Source organism: Solanum verrucosum, unplaced genomic scaffold (genome assembly GCF_900185275.1).
Source record: "Solanum verrucosum unplaced genomic scaffold, falcon-dt-bn FXZP01000118.1, whole genome shotgun sequence".
Lineage (NCBI taxonomy): Eukaryota > Viridiplantae > Streptophyta > Magnoliopsida > Solanales > Solanaceae > Solanum > Solanum verrucosum.
This window is the reverse complement of record NW_026020568.1, coordinates 353,727-377,858: the sequence shown is the minus strand read 5'-3', so window position 1 is coordinate 377,858 and position 24,132 is coordinate 353,727. Positions and strand designations below refer to the sequence as shown.

The 24,132-nt window shown below is 33.2% G+C and overlaps 2 protein-coding genes across 4 annotated transcripts; both read left to right on the top strand.

Annotated features, from left to right (window-relative positions):
- The first annotated feature begins 6,869 nt into the window (after positions 1-6,869).
- Positions 6,870-13,829, top strand: LOC125810430 (DUF724 domain-containing protein 6-like). 3 transcript variants are annotated; one of them, XM_049489916.1, is made up of 9 exons: positions 6,870-7,410; positions 7,889-8,302; positions 9,212-9,637; positions 11,570-11,648; positions 11,807-11,925; positions 12,062-12,152; positions 12,241-12,501; positions 12,708-12,863; positions 12,933-13,829. In XM_049489916.1, exons 1-9 carry the CDS (start codon positions 6,958-6,960, stop codon positions 13,610-13,612), a joined length of 2,679 nt encoding a protein of 892 aa, XP_049345873.1. In that variant the 5' UTR covers positions 6,870-6,957; the 3' UTR covers positions 13,613-13,829. The 3 variants fall into 3 exon arrangements, with proteins under 3 accessions (XP_049345873.1, XP_049345872.1, XP_049345874.1); XM_049489915.1 differs by having other exon boundaries at positions 6,872-7,410; positions 11,720-11,925; XM_049489917.1 differs by having other exon boundaries at positions 6,967-7,410; positions 7,896-8,302; positions 11,720-11,925.
- A 4,393-nt stretch (positions 13,830-18,222) lies between these two features.
- Positions 18,223-23,832, top strand: LOC125810544 (long chain acyl-CoA synthetase 1-like). Its single transcript, XM_049490020.1, has 19 exons — positions 18,223-18,488; positions 19,291-19,354; positions 19,475-19,564; positions 19,657-19,713; positions 19,819-19,867; positions 20,057-20,133; positions 20,251-20,290; positions 20,361-20,455; positions 20,632-20,799; positions 21,005-21,115; positions 21,320-21,407; positions 21,500-21,566; positions 21,652-21,727; positions 22,011-22,128; positions 22,601-22,846; positions 22,935-23,074; positions 23,149-23,331; positions 23,424-23,543; positions 23,623-23,832. The coding sequence occupies exons 1-19, from the start codon at positions 18,343-18,345 to the stop codon at positions 23,671-23,673; spliced, it is 1,986 nt and encodes a 661-aa protein (XP_049345977.1). The 5' UTR covers positions 18,223-18,342; the 3' UTR covers positions 23,674-23,832.
- The last annotated feature ends 300 nt before the right edge of the window (positions 23,833-24,132 follow it).

The following is a 24,132-nucleotide window of genomic DNA, read 5'->3' as shown; positions in this document are numbered from 1 at the left end:
TTGACCCATTAATATTAGCTTCCCTTTCACGATTCCGATGAGGTTGACTCGAAGAGAGTTGAATGCAAACCAATGGAGAATCCAAATGGACTCGAACAAGAAAGTTCACACAAAGAAAACAAACGAAATAAGGATTAGCGAGTTTGAATAGAGCAATAATTCAAATTCATTTTATTATGGTCAGACAATAAGGATCCATGAACATGGGAGAAATAAATGAGCAAAATGCAACTAACTATTCATTTAGCCAACGCACGCGGCCACACATAGTAAACATAAATGGGCTATTCGCTACTATCATGGGGATTTTTAAAGTTAACTATAATAGCCAGCTAGCAGCTAACCCAAATAGCATATCAATATAACTAAATAGAAATTAAGGATGAAAGAACCAATATTAAATGCAACAAATCACCCTACTAAAACATCTCTAAAGCAGCTAATTAATTAAGAATTCCACAAACTGTTATTTAAACAAGGGAACCCATTGCTAACTATATTCAACAAAGTTTAGCTAAATTTATTCATTTTTAAAGTAACAATAAGCGATACTAGAGAGACACATCAGAGAATGTTAAATAAATTCCAAACAAACTTTAGCAAAGATTAAGACAACCAGCCATATGGAGCATATGAAACTCAATTATTACTTTTCTTTTAGTGAACATGCTAAGAAGGGAAAAGAAAAACAAATAGCTAGCAGAATAAATAAGTTGTTGGTCAAAATAAGAACAAATAGAGCTTAACATAAGAGCTACTCTTCATAAACGAGGGTGAAGTAATGCTAGCTATCAACCATCCTCTTTTTAGCAAATATGAATTTAATGTTAAACATAAAATATAAACAAAGAACTAAACAGTATCTACGACAAACAAGAAAATTAGTTGTTTTACTAGTTACTAAGACATCAGAATGGACAGCAAACCAAAAATCAAAATTACTAACAGATACAACAACTAAACTGATCTAATCCAGTCATTCAACACACAACCAAATAATAAAAATATTTAAAAGAAGGAAGAATTACCTTTCACTGAGCAGCGAGCTAAAACGACGAGTTGAGAAGACGACTCCACCACCCCTTTCAACTCGAACAACCACAAAAATTGAACTATTGAACCAAGGTTTCCCAAACCTTTTAGGGGTACTCTCAGGTTTTCCTCCTTCCCCTTTGAACAGTGAGAAGAAGGCCTATTTATAGGGCCTAAAATCTCTAAAAATTGGAAAGATTTTCGATGTGGGATTTTTGAAAAATCCCTTAACATATAAGGGTTGCCAACTGGTTAGTGTACGAGTTTGAATGGAGAGGCGTTGATTTTGAGTGAAGGACGATCGAGGCGCGAGATGCAAACACCTGGCTCGATCGAGAATATTCTTGTACGAAGAGAGGGAGAGGACGACGCGGGCTACGTGCGATTTTGGAGAGTTGCGTCGCGTACTACTGGAATTTCTGGGTTTCTGCTCGTCTGGTCACGCGAGGGAGAAGACGCAGCAGGGGTCGCGCTTGAGTTCTGGGTCAGTCGGGTACTGTTTGGTGTTGCTGATCGTGTGTATTGTTGTATGTAGCTGATGGGTTGTATGAGATTGGGCCAAGATTTGGGAAAAGGGTTTATTATAAAACCATTTGGTCTTTAGGATTTGACCAAAGTATTGCAATTTTAGCCGAAATGGCTCATTGCATTACCAAATTTAACCAATGGAATTTTAACACATAGCCAATTCGATGATTGATGAATTCGGCTAAAGATCAAATAAGATGAATTGTTACTAATTAATTAACGAGCTTCTTAATTTTAACAAAATAAAATGATTAACTTAATTATAAATTGATTAACTCAAAAATATAAGCTATTAATTAACTAAACTAAATTAACCAAATATTTAGGAAAAACTAAATTGTTATTATTTTTTTTAGATGATTTTTGAATACCCATAAAATGTACTAAATATAATTTTATAAAATATGTGTATTATTTGAAAATTTAAAAATAGTGACAAAACTATATATTTATTTTTTTTAAACTTGAAATACATTGCAACTTTTATTAAAAGCTAATTATTTCAAATCGTTTGAAATTGAAAAAGCTCGATGATCAATACATATTGTGGAGGGCCAAAATTGGGTGTCAACAACGACGAAACTGCAGTACGGACCGTAGATCGACGGTCCGTCAATCCCCTTCCGTAGCTCCACACTTTGAATCTTCAAAAATCAGGTACTGGAACCCTCGCAGTATCAATCTATGAATCAACAGTACGGTCCGTAGATTAATCTACGGACCGTCAATGGGCACCGTGGTTCCACACTTGGTCAGATTTCCCTGATTTGCCTTCCATGCCTTGGCTGCTGATCTACGACTACCATCTACGGAGCGTCAATGAATCTACGGTCCGTAGATGCCCTTTTCTGCAATTATGTCAGATGTCTCTTTAATTCCGCGCCTGAACATCTTTCCTGCAAAATATGATAAAAACACATGAAAACTAATACAAATAAAACGCTAGACACACACAACTTGTAAGTGAAATGTATTAGAAATACCGTAAACTCGCGGTATATCAATATACTCTTTACCTTGAAGAGAGAGTGGTAAAATAAGAGTCACTCCTCTTCTTCAAACTCCACTTTGTATATTAGAATATTAAATTAAAATAATAATTGAAATAAAGTGTCCAAATAAAACGAATAAAGTACTCTATAATGATCGTCGATGTATTTGGCCAACCATAATAGAAACTCAAAACATATCTTCATTTAATTTTTTCAAAGGCTCTTAAACTTAAACCAATGACTACAAAATATTTAAGCATATCCAAGACTAATGAGTATTAGCAAGTTGCTAGCTAGAGCAAACTCATTACTCCTTTTTAGTATTTTTCGAGGGTCAATTTGATTAATTTTTAAAATTAAATTAAATTATATTATATTAATTTAATATTGAAAATAAAAATTTAGATATTTTAAAATTATAAAAGAAAATTATTATAAATTACATTTTTTTTCATATCAATATGATAAAAAAATACATTTTAAAAGTTAGCCAGAATTCATATGATTTGACTTTCAAAAAGAAAATTGTGACAACTAAAAAAGAACGGATGGAGTAATAATTAATATGAATAAAAAAAAATCTATGTTTTACTCTCAACATTAAATATTTATTTTTCAAGAGATCATTTAATAGGGGATAATATGATAAAATAATCATATCAATCATTATTTTCTTAATAAATGTGCTAAGTCAAAATGTGAGAAGTAAAAATGAAAGGAGTATAAATTATGACGGAGATCAGTGTAAAATGGACCCTTTATCGATGCATGTTTTTCTATCTTTGGGAAAGACATTTTTAGGACCAATGATTCAATGAGAAGTGCAAAAAAAATTCTTTTTTCACTCCATCTTAAATGTCTTATTATCGTCTGAAAAATATATCTTGTTCACACTCAGAAGAAACCTGAGCTTTATGGAAGAGAATCCCATGCATCATTATTGTTATTAGACTAGATTTTTTTCAACTATCTTTTTTTATATAAAAATATCACTTAATTAGTAATTTTAAATATATTTTTTACAATCAAATTTATCGATCATCTAGTAAAAATGATAATATGAGTAGTGATTAGTGTAAAAAAAAATCACTGCCGTCAATATATGTAATTTACAATATACTTTGATTCATAAAATACCTTTTATCAAAATAAAATCCTTAACATTCTCTCCCTTCCAAATTTGTCATTTCTTATTTTCTTTATGAATCTACAATGTTAAGAATATTTTAACAAAAGTAATTTATCGACTTTTTCTTTTCCAATTGTTTATTATCGATTTTAGCACTTTTATTAAAAATACACAATTATTTATTATAAAAATAATTCTCTACATTTTAAACTTATCAATGGTTTACAATAAACCACCCAAACAAAGACTCAAGGCACTATGTACTTCTATCAAAAATAGATAGATACTTATACATAAAATCAATTCTGAATATTTAAAACTTACCCTTTATTTACAATCATGCACAAAAGTGAGATATTATTTATTTTTTATATAAAAAAAATCAAAGAAATATCGTCAAAACACTAGTTACTTCTAGTATCACGCACACAGGTGTGCTTTCGATTTTTATAAGGAAAGAAACTCTAGAAAATATCGCCAAAACACTAGTTATTTCTATCAAAATATACGATTTCTTATATGTAAACTCAATAATTAAAACTTATCAGCTATTTACCATCATTCATAGAAGTGAGCTCTCAAACTTTTTTTATAAGGAGAAAAATTATAGTAGAAAATTTCGTTAAAGCACTAATTATTTCTATCAAAACAGATAGCTATTTATCCATAAAATTAACTATTTATTCATAAAATTAATGCTATACTTATAAAATTTATCAGCTACAATTACCATCACGCACGGAAGTGGCACACACAATAATTCTCAATTTTTTTCATTATAAGGAAAGAGATTCTAGAAAATATCTCCAAATCACTGACTACCTCTATCAAAATATTGAATTAAAACTTATCATCTATTTACCATCTCACAACGAAGTTAGCTCTATAACTTATTCTCATAAGGAAAGAGATTTTACAGTAGCAAATATCGCCAAAGCACTAGTTATTTTTATCAAAATAAATAAATCTTTATTTGTAAAATCAATTTTCAATATTTAAAATTTATGAATTATTTACCTACATGCACATAATTGAGCTAACGCTTTTATAAGGAAAAAGATTATAGGAAATATCGCCAAAGCACAAGTTACTTCATCAAAATACATAACTATTTATTTATAAAATTATTTTTCAACATTAGAAAATTATTAGCTATTTACATCATGCACAAAAGTAATTTAAGCTCTCAATATATTTTTTTATAAGGAAAGTTCTTTTAGGAAATATCACTAAAGCACTAGTTACTTTTTAAAAATACATAATTATTTTTTTATAAAATAAATTCTCTCCATTTAAAATTTATCAATTATTTAACGCCATGGTCGAAAGTGACACATACAATGGGAACTTGAGATCTTTTATTATAAGGAAAAAGATTTTGGGAAATATTTCAAAAGCACTAGTTATTTCATCAAAAATGTATACTATTTAATTGTAAATTTATTTATTTTTACATTTAAAACTTGTAAACTAGTATTTACTTTCATGCAAAGAAATTTGTGTGGACACAAATATGAGATCTCAAGTTTTTGTGGACACAAATATGAGATTTCAATCTTTCTTTATTTTTTTGTTAAAAAAAAGTTTTTAGGAAACATCGTAAACACTAATTACTTCTATCAAAATATACAATTACTGATTTATAAAATTATTTCTTAATTTTTTTTAAAGTTTAACTATTAACCATCACGCACGAAAGTGGCACAAAACTGTTAGTTAATTACTTCTATTAAGTACATAACTACATTAGTTACTTCTATCAAAGTACATAACTACATTTTTATAAAATTTATTTTCAACATTTGAAACTTATCACTACAATATTTATTATCACCGCACATATGTGAACTCTCAATCTTTATTTTTTCTTTTAATAAGAGAGAATATTATAGAAAATATCACCAAAACATTAGCTATTTCTATCAAAATACATAACTACTCATTTATAAAATCATTTTCAATATTTAAACTTATTAAATATTAACCACACATGAATGATCTCTCAAACTTTTTTAAAAGGAAAGAGATGATAGGAAATCTCGTCAAAGCATTAGTAACTTATCAAAGTATGTAACTACCTATTTACAAATAATTTTTCAACATTTAAAACTAATTAGCTATTTACCATCACACACATAAATGAGCTCTCAATATTTTTAAATAAGGAAAAAATTTATAGAAAATATCATTAAACCAGTAGTTATTTTTATCAAATTAAAATACATAACTACTTATTTATAAAATCAATTTTCAACATTTAAAACTTACCATCTATTTGCCACTCTGCACAAAATTGAGTTCTCAGTCTTTTTAAATAAGAAGAAAGATTCTAAAAAAAATATCGTCAAAACGTTGTTACTTCTACTTATTTATAAAATAAATTCTCAACATTAAAAACTTATCATCTATTTATCATCCCACATCGAAGTGACACACAAAAGAGAAATTTAGATCTTTTCTTTTGCAAGGAAATAAATTATAAAATACATCACCAAAACACTAGTTATTCTCATCAAAATATATACTATTTATTTATAAAATTAATTGTTAACATCTAAAATTTATCAGTTATTTACCACCACACACACAAAAGTGAGTTCTTAAATTCTTTTACAAGGAAAACAACTTTAGAAAATATCATCAAAGCACTCTTTACTCTTATCAAAATACATAAACTACATATTTACAAAATTAAAATTCTTAACATTTTATACATATCAACTACTTATCATCATCACACTGAAGCAACCTCTCAAATCATTATTTTCATTATAAGGAAAAAGATTTTAGTAATATCGTCAAACTTATCCAACTATGTTATCTATTTATTTTTACTCGTTTATGTCTAGTTTGACATATCTCTTAAAAAAAAGATAAAATTAAATATAGTAATAAATGCATTAAAAAAAAAACCATAATTAATCTCTTAATTTTAAAAAAATAAAGTAAGCAAAAGTAAAATTTATAGAGTATTTACCAATTACTCCCTTCGATCCATTTTACTTGTCATTTCTACTAATTTAAATTACCATCTTCTAATTAATAAATCATGACAAATAAAACAGATCGAACAAAGCTCTTAGCTTATATAAGGGAAAAAGATCATAGGAAATATCGGCAGATTGTTTGTTCCTTCCCGCCTTTGGCGCCAACTGTTAAAATTTCAGAAAAAAAAAATGACGTCAAAAATGGAAAAAAGAAAAGGGGAAATTGGGAATTAAACATGTTAGGGCTTGAATTCCCTTTCGGATTTTGACAAAAGCCCTAAAATACAATATGCGTGGTGGTACAAGAACTAGACAGCAGCAGCAGCAGGAATATCTCACTAAGGGCTCTACCGTTGAAGTTACTTCCGACGAAGAAGGGTTTAAGGGAGTTTGGTTTGACGGAACAATCCTTAATTACGGTTCAAACAAGAAGAAAGTTTTAGTTGAGTACCGGAGTATACTTGCTGATGAAATTGGGTCCAAACCCTTGAGGGAGTTGGTGAATGTTTCTTTTGTTCGACCGGTGCCTCCGCTTGAAATTGTTGAGAGTTTTGAGTTACACGACGTTGTTGATGCGTCTTACAAAGACGGTTGGTGGACTGGTGTTATTACAAAGGTTCTTGACGATTTTAGGTACCAGGTGACTTTCAGTAACCCACCGGACGTACTTGAATTTGGGGTTTCCGAGCTGAGACTTCATAAACAATGGGTCAAAGGGAATTGGGTCTTACCCGGGAAGCAGGTATTATCATTTCGTATCCGTCTCTTTTGTGTGTTTCTTCATTTCAGTATGTTTTTTTCTATTAGGGTTCAGCAATTTGTTGTCTTTGGGTGTTGTGGGTACAGATAATTTTTTCTTGCATGTATTTCTGGTGAGTGGGGTAGAAAAATGGGGTATTTATAGGGCAATATATTGTGTTTTGGTAACACTTTTGTGTTAGAGTAGTAATAAGGTAAGTTTCTCTTTATTTAGAGAGAAATAGGTTTCACATCTCAAGGTAGTAAAATGATTTCATTTAGGCATTCATTTTCCAGCAAAACATCTTTGATCATGCCAAACATTCAATTTAACCAAACACCCTCTGTTTCATCTTTAATTTTTCCGCATTGTTTTCATTTCTACTTAAAGCTCTTAGCTTTTCTTGTGTAAGGTTTCTTTCCGCGTGAATTCTTGTTTTCTATAATTGTCCTCTTATCTTGTCATGTCTAATTGTCGAAAGAGAACAGACTCATTGATGTTTAGTGTTGGAAAGAATGTGGAAGTATCGTTCGATAGAGATGACCGCCGTGATGCTTGGTTTCCATCCAAAGTCCTTGAGCATTTAGAAAATGGCTCTTTTTTGGTGGAGAGGTATCGGACAATCGACAAAAAAGCATCTATTGACAAAGTAACAGTTGATTCCTTCCATATCCGTCCTTTACCACCACATATCAAAAGGAAGAAATTCAATTTGCTGGAAAAAGTGGATGCATTTTATGATCTTGCCTGGTGGAGTGGTGTTATCACTAGAGAGCTTGCTGATAGTAGGTATATTGTCTTTTTTAAGCACACAAACATGGAGAAGGAGTTGAATGACTCTGATTTGAGACCTCATATGGATTGGAAAGATGGGCAATGGTTTACTACCTCTCGGGTATGGTCCATTTGAATTCCTTTGATTTTCAGGTCTTGTTACTTTTATGGAATCAGACTACTACTTTGTTCTTTCTTTCCTGGTGGTCATAGTGGTGGTGGTGGTTTTACTTGTATCAAAATAATAATACTAATGGTGGAAGTGGTTTTATTGCTGGCCTTATATAATCCTACTGCTGCTGTAAGTTGTAAATAGCAAAGCACCAGTTTTAGTTTGCAGCCACCTCCCCTCTTCCCCAAGTAATAAACCACACCAATCCAGGTGAAATGTGTTCATTTAAGTTGAAATATGAAAGCAGTCCATGCATCTGTATTTGACATATGACACTCTGAAGAGATGTTCTTTATTCTTAAGTTGTGAAAGGTTTAATCCTTTCTTTGTTGTTACATTGGGAGTTGGCATCGTGCCTATCAAGCTATTCCCTGTATCAGGATGTGGCCATCAGATTTGCCTTGACTTTGAGCAAGATGTACAAATTAGCTTAATTTTTCCTCTGAAAAAGTATATGTATAACAAAAGACAAATAATGATCTTCTTCTACTGTCATTGGGTATTCCTCAAAATTTACTTACGTGTGCATTTGCTTTATAAGTTGTTTTGTCTTTTCCTTGTCTAATTCATTGTTGAGTTATTTCACTTTCTTAATTATGTATCTGATTGTGAATATAACTTGAGCTAAGAATTGTTTATGTGATAATGCTCTCAATTGATCAGACTTTATACTGTGTATGCAAAGTACATGGTATCAATTAAGCTAAATAGTTAGAGTGAGGTTTGTGTTGACTTTCTGATTCAAGATCTTTGACCTACATTGTTAGTGTGGTCAAAGCTGAAATACAGTGTTGTTCGAGAGGCCCTTCAGTATTATCTACTTCAGTATTGCTAAAACTTACCCAAATATACTTTCAGGACATTCCAATTCCTCCAGATTGTCAAACTAACGGAAGCAATAACTGCACTGACACTAGTATTCCAAAAAAGGATGTTCCACTTGGCAGATCAAGCATTATGAATGAGATCTCGGAGGAAAAAACACCACATTCTATTAAGTTTATAGAGGATCTTAATGAGCCACATTCAACTGATGAGGTTGCACCAGAGGAGACATTGCAAAATGCGTGTCCCAATTGTGATGCTGCATCTCCACAGCCCCCAGAGCTGCCCAAAGACATGTCACTTGAAGCATGTACTCTTAGTTCAAAGCCTTCTAAAAAACCCCGTACAAAGAGTCCCTTCAGTCAGTCCAGCCCAAAATCTGAATATGCTGAAATGAAGATATCAGCACCTTTAGCTGGAGATGAGCAACCCCATAACCGTTCTTGGCAGAACAGAACTGTAAGTTATTTTTCACTGCCAAATCTTTTCTTGCATCGTGTGTGTGGAGATCAGTGCTATTAAAAACCATCACCTTGTTTCTTAAAGAAATTAAGCGATGCGAAGTGTGTTGGTGTGTTTCATGGGTGAAGCCATGCTCTTCAAATAATGATGTTATTTTTTGAATGTCAACTTTGACGAGTTTGATTGATAATCAGCATTATTGAATATTGAATGCTAAAATTAGTTATTTTATTTGAAATTTTCTTAATATGGTGCTCTCTTGTCTCAATTAATGTGGCACCCTTTCCTTTTTAGTTCGTCCAAAAATGAATGTCACCTTCCTTATGTGACAACTATTTAATGACATTATCCCCATTTTATCCTTATTGGATCCCACTTAACACTATACCAATTAACTAAATCTTCTCTTATTTCTTAAATAAAAACTTTGTGCTTAATTAAATGGTGCCACATAAATTGGGACGGAGGGAGTACTAAACAAATTCCTATGTGTAGGGTATCTTTTCATTGTCCATAAATGGTGCACTTAATTCAAAGAAGTGTGCTCTTCATTTCTGCATTGTGCTTCACTCTACATGAAACTTGTCACTTTTTTGCGCTTTTGATCAATAAAAATACCTTCCGACTATGGGGAGGAATCTGTTTCTCCATTAGCCACCTCTCTGGTTTGAGGTCTTGTAATTGATAAAGAAAGGAATGTGAGGTGTTGCTAGAAGGACAAAGTAAAGCTAGTTGTGTCCTGTGCAACATCATCTCTTATAATATTGTGTTAAATGAACTGTTAATTGTTTGCGAAAATGTTTCTCGTAGTATTCACTTCAGCATTGAAGCATAAACTTATATGCTGTTTTAGTAGTAGCGTGGCAGATGATGAATCGTGTCTAACTGACCTGTTTGTACCAATACTCTATTTGAAGCAAGGTGCAAGTTAGTCTGACCACTTGTGAGCTAATTGGGTCTGGCTTTGCTCATAACCCTTCAAGCTGGAGATACCCCCAACAAACCTACGAGCCAATCTCGGGAACATGAATGTTCAATGTGCTCAGCTTATCTATTTTTTTTGCATTTCCTTTCTTACCTGACTATAATAGCATACTGGTTTAACTACTCTAATAGTAGTACATAAGCTTACTATTTTGCCTCCAACTATCTAAAAGAATAAGTCAGTTGACCCAATCTAAGGCCAATAACTCTCAACATTTACTTAGAACTCACCTAATTGATTGTTTTCAGCCTACTGCAATGATGAAAGTTGAGCTGCTTCTTAAGGTTTGATTGTTCCGTTTTATTATTTTTAATTTTCTCTTCATCCCTTCCATCTATCCTCCATCCATTTGAAGGATACTTAACTACCTGCAGTCTCCATCTTCTAATCTAGATCAAAGGTTCCTAGACTCCAAACATAATTATATACCTAGCAGAAGGTTTCTTCTGCGGGGTGATTGCTATGGCTTTACTCTCTTGCTGGAGGGTCTATAAATCCAATGAATTTGGTGTGAGCTGAAGTTATTGCTTCTTGCTCCCCCTACTTTCCCTTTGTTCATCCTTTTCAGTAGTTACAGGCAAATGAGGAATTGTAAATGAGTATTTGCTTCTTGTTGATTTTTTAGATTGCTCTCTCTTCAGACTTTACCTCTTGGGTTCTTGTTTTAGTTGTGACTTGTGCTCTCTTTGAAAATTTCTCTTGAGCCTGACCAATTTGTGCATTTTGGGGAGCCAAAAAACTTTGCCTTCAAGCGGAGCTGCTCCTTCTGAGGTTTGGCTTGGGTTCACCACTAATTGGGTTGTGAAAGGTCAAAGAAAGTTCTTTATTTACAATATGGTTCTTCCAATTGTGTCAATCAGAGAGTTCCTACTCAGTACATTCATCTAACTTCTCCAAAAAAAGACAAGAAAAAATTCTTAGTGCACACATCCAATTTTTTGCAGAGAAAGAGATGTCAGGAACTTGGTGTAAAAAAGAGTGGGGCACTTGAGAAGTTGCAAGGCCTAAAATCTCCTTCAAGAGGTATTATTTGTTTCCTTGGTACCTTGATTGTACTTTTGAAATCTAAATACAATTCTAGAGCTGCTCAACAGGTAACAAGGGTATTGCAATAGAAAATGCTGCTGAAGTTACTCAAAAACGCTCTACACGTAAAGAAACTGATGTTCCTGTCATCATAGGGTTGGAGTGTACTAAGGTTAGGAGCTCAAAGGCTAAAAGATCTCGTCTGATTAATAATGAATCTTTGGAGTCTATTGGAGATCAGAAGCAGATTGATGCTGCTATAGATGATGTACAGGTAAGCAGAGATTCAAAGGCTATAATATCCCTCGAGCTATTCTCTTTGTTGTTGTGTGCTTTGGTAGTTCTAACTTTATCATCTTTAATTGGTTTTTTCAAATCGCTTTGTAGTTCTGATTTTGTCTTTTCTCTAGGATACCAAACACTTAGGTGATGGAGCGGGCAGTAGTCAGAAAAGGAGAAGGGGACGACCAGCTAGGAAACTACCTTTAATAACCCTAGCAGGTATTTGTGTACATTCCTTGGATTTTCAATTGGATGTGGAATTTGATTTTCAGTTTTCTCATGAAAGTCTTCTGCTTTATTTTTGTAGATATGGAACCAAGTGGAGATCATTCAAAAGATGAGAGTTCAGGTTATGTCGAGCTTGCAATTATGGAAAATGAAGTTGGTAAGGAGCAACTTGAGGTTCAATTGGGGCACAGCAGAAAAAGAGGCAGGACGAAGAAGATGACTCAAAAAAAAATGTCAAATGAGAAAGCAGTTCAGTCTTCGTCCCAGCAGCATGAAAAGCATTATGTGAAGAGGGAAAAACGACAGCAAAAAAGTGTAAATATTGAATCTCAAGCTCAAGGTGAGTAATGGCTTCTGTAGTAGTTGTCACAGTTTGGGGGGATGATGATGGCAATTTGGTGCATGATTTTGAATGCCGTATGCAGATTGTTTAGAACACAGTTCATATGATGCAACAAAGAGCAACAACTTATATGCTGCACTTCTCTTTGTTAAGTTTCTCATCCCTTTTCTCATTTTTCAAAACCTCCCATTGGCCTTCTGTAGGTTCTGCCGACTCTTCTGGAGTGAAACCTGCTGAATCAAACAGGGCAGCCAATGGTGAGGAAGTTCTTGCTGAAATACCCTTCAATGGATTTGATGATCAACCCCTTGCAAAGTGGTTTGAAGAAATACAGGCTCCGACTTCTATTGATGGATCAAGTAAGCTACTGACCTTTCATTAGTTGCTTCCTGTTCTGGCTGTTTTTTGATGATATTTTTCTCCTCCAGGAGTTTCACCTGCATGTAGCCCGAAGCGATGTGCTGAGATGAGGGAGAAACAAGACATGCCCATGCAAACTCCTGTCAATGGGACTCCAGCAACCCAAGTTGAAACACAGAGCTTGCCTTTTGTGAAAAATACACTACTTTGGTCAACTATTGAAGCCATGGATATATTCAGGAGGATTCCTCAGAAGCCACATTTCACTCCATTGGAACACTCTAAAGAGAGCTCCCGTGAAGGACAAGCTATAGGTTATATGGTAACTTTTTTAAGCATAGTAGAGAGGACTTCTAGACTGCACTATGACGATCCTAGAAGCACCTTTGAGGAAATCATGGAGACTCTCACCGACTTGGAAACCCATGGATTTAATGTGCAAGCTGTACGAGATCGTCTAACTGAGTTACTGTCGATGAAAGATAAGCAGGAAAAGCTTGAAAGTCAGGTTGCAGATATTGATAGCCAGATCATCACGCATAATATGGACAGAGAACGTTTTGATGGAGAGATTAAAGAGATCAATAAACAAATTGCAGAATTACAGGATAAACTGTCCCTGGCTACTTCGAGGAAGGAGGCTAAGGACCGTGAAATTGATGGTTTAAGGTCTAAGTTAATGGGCATTCAAGCAGGAACAAAGAAGGCACGTACTGATTTTGTCAGTCTTGCTAGTAAACCTCTGTAAATGCTGCCAGCCAGTTTGTCACTGTTGATGGTTTCTGTTGAAGCATATGATGGGTTGCTGCTATTTAATCAAAACTAGTATCGTAGTTGGGTAGGTGTTTTGTCAACCATTTGGCTATCATGCCAAATGTGTATATGTCCTGTCTAGATAACTTTGTTGGAATAGTACATGTTTTCGGATGGTCTAATAGTTTAAGCTTTAGACAACTTTTCGTGGACCTCAAGGTTCAAAATGACTTTGGAAACTGGTTTAACCATGGGTTTCCTCCAGTAAGAGGAAATAGTTATGTGATGATGCCGTAGTCGTTTGTGCTTCTGTTTATCTTTTATTCACTTGATAGTCTCTTCAACATTAGTTTCTGTTTCTTTTGTATAGATTGTTGAAATTTATCTCTTGGACCTTTAATCTGCTCTTTTCTGAGCAATTGTCGTCAGTGTGGACATTTAGGTTGTTTGTTCACTCCTTTTGCTTGGTTATGGAATCAAACTGCTTTGCTGTTGAAGAGATCTTTTTAGGAGAAATTAACATATTTTACTACCGAACGAAAAAGGGCCTAAAATATCTTATTTGGTACAAAAATACCTTTCGCTTACCTTCGGATCTAAAATTCCCTTGATGTCAACCTATTTGTCTGAAATACCTTTATTTTTTACAGCAATATCTAACAATAAAATTAAATTTCTCATTTTTTACGTGACACGATTTCAAACACAGTATTAACTTGCGGTGGTTGTTAAATCCACAGGCAATAGAATTAGTCGATAGGTGCCCATACAAGTTAAATCTTGGATAGACTTGTTGGGTATCATCAATTCTCTTGGTGGCTCACAATTAATGAAAACTTGGATAAATTCATTATCATCACAATAAATTAGTTAGTTAAAGATTTCAACTGCATACTCATTTATACTGCTACAGCTACTCTTTCCAACTTTTCTTAAATGTTAGTGCTTATATGACATATTTTTCTTTTTTAACTAGTTTTAAAAAAATTGACATGTTTCTTACTATTTGACAAATATTTAATAACATTATAGACATTCAAAAAAGAGTATTATTTTATGTATATTATTGCAAGTTGAGATAGTAATCAATTATGTCCGGATTTTTAAACACGTAGCGCTGAATGCCGTACAAGAATGGGTACGTTATTTGATGTAAAAATTAGGCAAATGACATAGTATAAGAAAGAAATTACTTCATTTCCCTACTCTTTCATTAATTACCAAAAATCCCTTTTTTTAGTGTTTTTCGGATACATAATATAACAGTGTGGATACTTACTATAGCAGCGCGGATACTTTAATTAATAACGGGCGGATACTTAAATTATTAAGTTGTTAGCAACACGGATACTTAATTAACGGGCGGATGCATAATATAGCAGCACGGATACTTTAATTAATAGCGAGTGGATACTTAAATTATTAAGTTGTTAGCAGCACGAATACTTAATTAACGGGCGGATGCATAATATAGCAGCGCGGATACTTTAATTAATAACGGGCGGATACTTAAACTAATAAAGTATCCGGTTAAGTTGAATTGGGGGAAAATAAGGGATTTTTGTATTTTAGTAAAAGAGTAGGGAAATATTGAGAATATATAAAGAAGTGTTGTGTATTTAAGTAATTTTTCCTTATTTGATTGAAAAAGATTGTTGCTTTGTTAAACCAATATTAATGTGAAAAACAATAAATACCCAAAGTTTTCAATTTCTAAACACTTTTTTCTTTTCTTTGTTATAAATTTCTTTCTAAGTTACTTGTAAAACACGAATTGATATAATTGTCAAAATGATATTAATATCAAGAAGTGATATGACAAGAAAAAAGGATGAAGATTTAAGGTGTGTTTGGTATTTTTCAACCTTTTCATGTTTGATTAGTCAATCTTTTTTGGAAAATAATTTCTTAACAAAAGAATATCGATTGATGCCTTTCAAGTATAAGTGGCTCTGCCACTACTCATCCCCATAATATTTATCTAAATTACATATAAATATTTTTGAAACGATAACAATTAGCAAAATGGATCATTCAAGAAGAAGTAAATGTGAAGAAAAGAGGGGACCAAGGGTACAAACCCATCAAGCATCTAGTACACCCACTACTATTCAATTCTAGTTAATGTACACTAAGAACATGTCATTTAATATGTGTAATGATATTTCTATAATTATAAAAACTATCATTACATGTAAAATTTAATTTGAATTTAAAAAAAATATCAAAACAAATTATTCTTTTTAAAATAAAACAAACAAAATAATATCATATAAAATGATACCATACTAATTACCAAGATAGCACTGTAGCAGCAATAATATCCCTAAATATCTCTATACGGATCAACTACCTCTCTGTTATTTCAATGTACCCTTCATTAATACATATATCTCCTTTTGAGATCACGTATATAGTAGTGGACTCAAAATTTTCACTTATAGAGTTTAATAAATAAAAATATATTGCTTGAAATTCATGCAAACAAACTCTAATATTATGTTTAGGAGGTTCAACATCTCTATATACAAAATTATATATATCTTATAATTTTTTATCGAAAAGGTTCAAATGAACTCATCTCTACCCTCTAAATCCGGCCCTGCATGTATACAGTGCACTTTCAATATATACTATTCAAAGACCAAATAATTAAAGGTGCCTCAAAAATCTTGGCTGTTCCCAACTTCCTTCACACCTAACTACGCCAAACTCAATTAATTGACATAGACGGTGCAAGTCCGTTCCCGTCGTTAGGCGGATTTAATGCGGATTCAGGAGCGGGTCAAACATATTGATGGTCTAAAATTAAATCGAATAGAGGTTTTATTGTTATATTTAATGCAAAGTTATTAATAAATTTTTATAATTGATGTCTTCTAATATTTTTTTCCAGTAAAATATAGAATACATTTAATTTTTCTTAGATATATAGTACTCTATGCGTCAATCTTTCTGTTATCTCTTGTATTCAGATTAACAAACAAGAAATAATAAAAGATGAAAAGAAAAAACAAAAGAACTATCCGAGTCCATAGAACCCACTGTGTGTCCTTAAGAAATTTAATCCCCTCAAGTACCCGAGGTTGTAGAATAATTCCTCCCAAGATAAAATGGATTAACCATTAAAGAAGTAGTGGTACCTCAAACTTCAATAATTTCAACGAACTCAAAATGATAGCAATGAATCACACACACAGACACGATTGATCGATTTTGTTTTGCAAGAAATATATGCAAGAGAAGGGAAGAATTCAATGCCGAAAAATGAGAGAAAACCTCTCTATTTATAGTCAACAAAGGGTAAAGGTCACAACCCTTTGGAAAGAAGATAACCTTTCAGAAAGGTCACAACACTTTGAAAAAGACATAACCTTTCGAACGGTCACAACCCTTTAGAAAGGACACAATCTTTCATAAAGATCACAACCCTTCGGCATAGTTACAACTCTTCAAGAGAGTCACAACCCTTCATTTCCTGTTCACAACTTTAAAACTCAACACTTTCTCCCTCTAATATTCTCTTCTCTTATATGAAAATTTTACTTTTTCTACCATAATACTAAAAAAAAAATTAAAAAAGAAAATATATAGATATTACTTTAAATTGCTATAAATTTGCCTCTACACGTCATTACACTATATCAAGTTGCTAATTTCCATTAATAGTTTAGCCAAAACTCGTAGATATGACAAGTTTGCTACAAGTTCAATATTTTTATATACAAGAGTATATGTATTTACTTAAAAAATTTACTAATAATTCAACAAATGGTAACCCATAATTCAAAAAGTTCAATAGGTACAACAGTAGGATTTTAAATATCATATTCATCATATATATAAATTCTGAATACGCCTATGTTCAGATGCGTTGATTTTTCTATGGTTCAAACACAAGGTTAGACTATGGAAAGAAAAAGAGAGTTGTGCCTTTTAGGTGCGTTTATTATGGCCCCCTTGTCATTCATGTGATCTTTAAATTCTCATTTCTTACATCCTCCTTGCTGCATTCTTTTAGCTACCTCCCCTGCAGCCAACCAACCAACCAACCAACCACCCCACAAGATATTTTTATTTTTTTCACTTCTCCGATACGCTCTCTAATAAAGACGATTCTATACTCAAGAGATTTAAACTCGAGATCTCTAATTAAAGATGAAATAGTACTTACCACACTATCACAATGCTTGTTCGTGACAAAATTTACAAACAAGCAACAAAGAGCAAATACCATTTACTTACGTCCATTAGGTATGATTTCTATGGGTCTTGTAAAATAATATTCCCTCTGTATCAATTTAAGTGTCACTTTTAAAAAACATTTTTTTTTATATTTTACTGGACCAAGATTTAAAATATATTTTTTGTTTTTGAAATTTGGTGCCTAGTCAAACTAAAGACATTTAAATTGAGATATCATCAAAATTCCAACTTCACTTTTTATCCTCCTGTTTAACTAAACCATGTAGCTAACTAAGCTTGTGGTTTAGTCACTTAAATTAAGTTACAATCATTTGAGTTTTAATATTGATAAGACTAATAACTCTGTTTCTTGTACCAAACTTGGCAGTTGAAACATTAATTACATTCGTTACTCCTCTCATGCAAGGTCTATTTTGTGCCATTTCTTCCAGAACTTGTTTGCTGGAAGTGAAAGTGGATACACTATAAACCCTTTTTGGACCATCTAGTTTGAGTTGAGTAAGAGAAGAATTGGAGAAAATGAGCAAGTTTGGTTTGAAGGTTGAGGAAGGAAAAGAAGGGAAAAATGGAGAGCCATCTATTGGTCCTGTTTATAGAAATCCAATAGCTAAAAATGGTTTTCCATCAGCTGATCCTGATTTGTCTACAGCTTGGCAACTCTTTAGGTAACTTTTCTTGAAGCTTCACTAAGAAACAATGAAAAAGAATGAATTTTTTAACATGATAACTGTTGAATTGTGTCAACATTTCGTCTAAATGAGCCAAGGACGTGAAAATTCTTTTTTCTTTCCGAGTTAATGGTCAAAAAACACATGAATCATCATCTTTTCGCGAGTTTTATATCAGTTGTTTCCTTTTTCTACCTGAACTATCATTGTGTTTGTATTAAAATGCATTTCAACTAAGAACTGTTCCTTCTTCCTACATGAAAAAATGGCTATAGGAAGAAGGAACAATTCATGGTTAGAGTGTTTTGATATAAAGACGGTACTAGTTCAGGTAGGAAAAGGAAACAACTGATAGTTTGAATATGAAATTTACGAAAAAGGTGATAACTAAGATGTGTTGTTAACCATTATCTTTTTTTTTTTTCATTTCATAATGGGTGGTGGCGAAACTTGAATTCAAACACCTCTAAAGATTAGGCCATTAGGGAGTCAGTCATACATGCTTTTATTTACTTAATTATTTATGTCTTCGATTAACGAAAACAAAGAAATGGACAAAAGACAAGTCCTTTAAGATTTTCTTGTTTGCTTTCTCCATTATTTCTGTATTAAATGTCAGTAAAGCATAGATCTTTATTCTTTTACTTTTAGTTTAGTTACGCGGATTGAAAAAAGAAGAAAGTAATACGGAATCAGCTTGCAAGGAAAATCTTGATTGAAAGTTCATATCTTTCTATTTTCATCTATATCCAGCTAGAAAAAGAATGTATGCGTCAAACTTTATCTTTTTGATCAACAGATCAGCTGTTGAAAAATATCCAGGAAACAGAATGCTGGGATGGCGTGATTTTAAGGATGGAAAGGTAAGTGCAAAGTTATCTACTTATCTAGTTTTCTGTCATCCTTAGTGTTAGTGTTAGTGGAGTATAATATATTTCTCTATCTTTACTCACCATCTTCCTGTTTGTTTGTTTTTTAAATAGTGGGGTTCTTATAATTGGAAAACCTACAAAGAAGCTTATGAAGAGACTTTGCAGACTGGTTCTGCATTACGGGCTCACGGAATTGAACCTGTAAGCAATAGGCTAACTTAGCATTTGTATCAGTTTTAGCTTCTTAAGAATGTCATGTATATCCAGTACAATAATATTTGAATGCATGATAGGGTGCTCGAATTGGAATTTATGGAGCCAATTGTCCGCAGTGGATTGTAGCAATGGAGGTTAGTCTATGGTTTTGACCGCGTGTGATCATAGTGCGTTTAAATTGTCTAGAATGAGTTATACATTGGTATCATTTGATAAGACGATTTAATTTTTTTTTTCAGGCTTGCAGTGCCCACAGTTTGATATGTGTTCCTCTCTATGATACCCTCGGTAAAAAATTGTTCCTGTAGTCTGCCACTTATATTATGTTGTTTAAATGAAAGCAGCAATAATGCTGGTCTTGTTTTCATAATTTAAGGTTATTACAATTCACTGAATAAAAACAACTAAATTACAGTTCATGTTAAATACCTGAGAATTTTGTTTGTTTCTAACTTCCATTTCTCTCTGTTGATGTAGGATCCGGCGCTGTAGATTTTATTATTGAACATGCTGAGATCGATATCGTTTTTGTTCAAGATAAGAAAGTGAAAGAAGTGAGAATCATCTAAAGCCACCTTAACTGTTTCTTGTGTTTCATTGCTACTGACCTTTACTTAATTTGGATATCTGAGTTATATGATGATCATCTTTGGTCGATGCTTACTTTACAGATTCTAAATGAAGAGTGCACACACGCTAAACGCCTGAAATGTAAGTCTGCCTCTCTATTGGTTGCAGCTACCAGATTGACAATGTTTATTGAGTTTGTTTGTGGTTGCAGTGATCGTGTGTTTCACTTCGCTACAACAGGAAGAGAAGGATAAGGCAGTTTCTATGGATATCAAGCCATACTCTTGGAATGAATTTCTCAACATGGTAATTTACTTAAAGTTTCTCAAGCTCGTTCGTTTACTATGTATCTTCTTTATTTAATTAGTGTTACCATTGCAATGCTCCAGTAGCATTATTGCACCGATGGCCCAAGGTGATATTTTGCTTTTTAGGGGTTGTTGTTTATTTTGAAGAATATATAACAGATTTTGTTTTTCCAGGGTAAAGAGAATCCATCAGAGCCTTCTCCGCCGCAGCCATTAGACATATGTACAATCATGTATACTAGTGGAACTAGTGGAGAACCGAAAGGTGTAATATTGACTCATGAAAATATGACAGCATCTGTAACAGGAGTTGATCATTTTATGGAAGAATTCGAAGACAAGGTAAGTGGAAATCCTTGTCCTAGAATTTCAGGTCATCTCATCGTTAGTATATACATCAGTAACGAATTGAGTTTCATCGCTCTTTTATAGATGTTTTGGCAACCTTTTAGGCCTTCTGATTCTTGTATATTTTCATTTCGACAAATCCTCATATCAGAAGTGCCAAATATTTATTGTTTTCGACTAATGTTTTATCTCTTGATAGATGACAGTGGATGATGTGTACATATCTTTCCTACCACTTGCTCATATACTTGATCGGATGATTGAAGAGTTCTTCTTTCATAGGGGTGCTTCTGTTGGCTACTTCCATGGGGTAAGGTGTCGGAACTAAACGTGTCAAACAAAATTTATGCTCTTGCGCTGCATTCACTTGTCACAGCAAATTCCTGTCCAATTTCAAGACACTGAATGTCGGAATGTAGCTTAGAGCTTTCAATTATGTGTTCGGGTAGTAATTTAGTTTTTTAACTTAATGATTACTAAGACTTTGATGCTTCTTGTTGTTTTTGTGTTCAAGAATATCAATGAGATACAAGAAGACATGATGGAGTTGAAGCCAACCTTTTTGGCTGGAGTACCTCGAGTTTATGAAAAAGTGCATGAAGGTATGAGAATATTAGTTTTTTGTTGAGTTATATAGATGCTACTCATAAATAATTTGAATTATGGTAATCAAGTCTCAAATTATGCTTATCAGGTGTACTGAAAGCACTTGAAGAACTCAATCCTTTCAGGAGGCACATGTTCCATGTGCTATATAACTTGTAATATTCTGTTTGTTTGTTCTATTCAACATTTCTTATTCTACAATTCAGAATCCTTTTCTGATTTTATCTCAAAAATGATCAGAAAGCTTAAATGGATGAATCTTGGGTACAAACAGAAGTATGCTTCACGGCTGGCTGATCTACTAGCTTTTAGAAAGGTTGAATCTTTTACTAATTATGTTCATACTTTCTTGTAACTTTTCCTGAGACAATTTATGCTTATTGTTCCCTGAAGAAACTTCTCTAAGTGCAGTAGCATATTACTAATATGTTCCAGGGGGATACTTTAATATATAGGAACTTCAACTACCCGAAAAAAGAAATATTTTCCTTTTTCCTTTTCTGCATTGATCATTCAACTTTCAGGAAGTATATTCAGTTATGGACAAGGAAAAGATAGCTTATATGTCTCCTGATTCATTTATTCGTCTTGTTGTTTAGGTTAAGAATAGGCTAGGTGGCAGGATTCGCCTCATAGTCTCTGGTGGTGCTCCTTTAAGCAGTGAGGTGGAAGAGTTCTTACGGGTTACCTCTTGTGGATTTGTCCTACAAGGCTACGGTAAACAGAAGAAAATTTTGATTTGTTAATATAGCTTGATAGTGAATACACCAATAGTCTAGCTATTACTGTCTAGTTGTTTTATGAGCAATGTGATGCAGAGGAATAAGCTCTAGATCTTACCTCAGTTCCATGTACCAGCATCCATGCTCAAATAAACACGTCGTAGCATAGTAGCAAAACATGCTTATGTCTAAAATTTATGTTTCCACTCCGAAACTGAAACTTCTTAAAGTAGAACTTTTCATTTTATCTTTTTTATTATTCAGATTATAGCTATATAGTGAATATTATTAAGTTTGCTGTTCATGGCTAACATTATAACCTATTCCTTCTGATAAGTTTGACTACTTTTAGTTCTCTACCAATTGACATGCTATATGTGGATTTGCTTCGTTTAACCTATGGGAGTTTCCATTTCCATTTTGATTTTACACTCTCTTTTCATAATCCAAAGTATTTTCTGTTATAGGTTTGACAGAGACTTGTGGTTTGGCCACCATTGGGCATCCAGATGAAATGTGCATGCTTGGAACTGTTGGTCCACCATTTGTCTTCACAGAAGTTCGTCTCGAGGAAGTTCCTGAAATGGGATATGATCCCCTAGCAGACCCTCCCCGGGGAGAGATATGCGTGAGAGGGAGGACCACTTTTGCTGGATACTACAAAAATCCAGAGTTGACAAAAGAGGCTATCAAAGATGGATGGTTTCATACAGGTTGAGTTTATATTTACTCTATGCTAAGAATGTTGTTTCATTATATATGGAATACGTCTTCACATTATTTACCTTTGAGCATATCCAGGTGACATCGGAGAAATGATGCCTAATGGAGTTGTAAAAGTCATTGATCGAAAGAAAAATGTTATAAAGCTATCACAAGGAGAATATGTTGCATTGGAATATCTGGAAAAGGTTTATGGTATTGCGCCCATCGTTGAAGATGTAAGCTGATTCATTGGAAATATTATATGTATTCGAGTGAAATGCATGTCTGTCTAATTTGTGTTTACTTACAGATATGGGTATATGGGGACAGCTTCAAGTCCATGCTGGTAGCAGTTGTGGCGCCACATGAAGGGAACACGAAAAAATGGGCTGATAAAAATGGGCACAAGGGTTCAATTACTGAACTTTGCTCCCTCCAAGACCTAAACCAATATGTTCTCCTTGAGCTGAAATCTGCTGCAGAAAGGAACAAGGTCAGCAAAATACAATTTTTTCTCTGTTTTTTAGGTACTTGTACTGTGGAGTAATATTGGAATAATGATGTGATTTATTCAACGAAAACCAGCTAAGAGGTTTCGAGAACATCAAAGGAGTGATTCTGGAACCTCAACCTTTTGAGTTTGACAAGGAGTTAGTAACAGCAACAATGAAAAAGAGAAGGGAGAGATTGCTTAAGCGTTACAAGGTTAATCGATGAGTTCCCAGCTCACTTTTTTAATGAGTTGGACCATAACCAAAGTTGATACTCATTGTTGTTTTTGCAGGTGGAGATTGATGACCTTTACAAAAGGCTTAATGCAGCAGCTAAACGCTAATACGATTTTGAATACTGAAGCAATGCAACTCTTGATTGATGATCATCAATGGAGCTATGTGTCGTAACGTTTGAACTATACAAATATTGTTTTAATGTCTGATATGGTAGCGATTTGTACGAATAATCATCAGTATTGTTATCTTCCATTTCTAAATTATGCACCCTTCCAGAGAGATTAGTAGTATTGGTTTTATGAATGGACTAATAATTTTTAAGCACTAAATATTATGTTTGCCTTAAACGGTATAAAGATTATACTGTTAAGTATTGTTCACAATGTGATCCACAACTACCTACTACTACGACCAATACTCTATAACTAATACAGTTTTGATTTTCTATATGTCCACAAACAATGTATGGTTCAATGTTTTGGAAAATTGTTGTACGATCAAGGTAATGTTGAGGCGTGTATAACAAGGATATTCTACGAGTATAGGTGTACTCCTCCGGAATT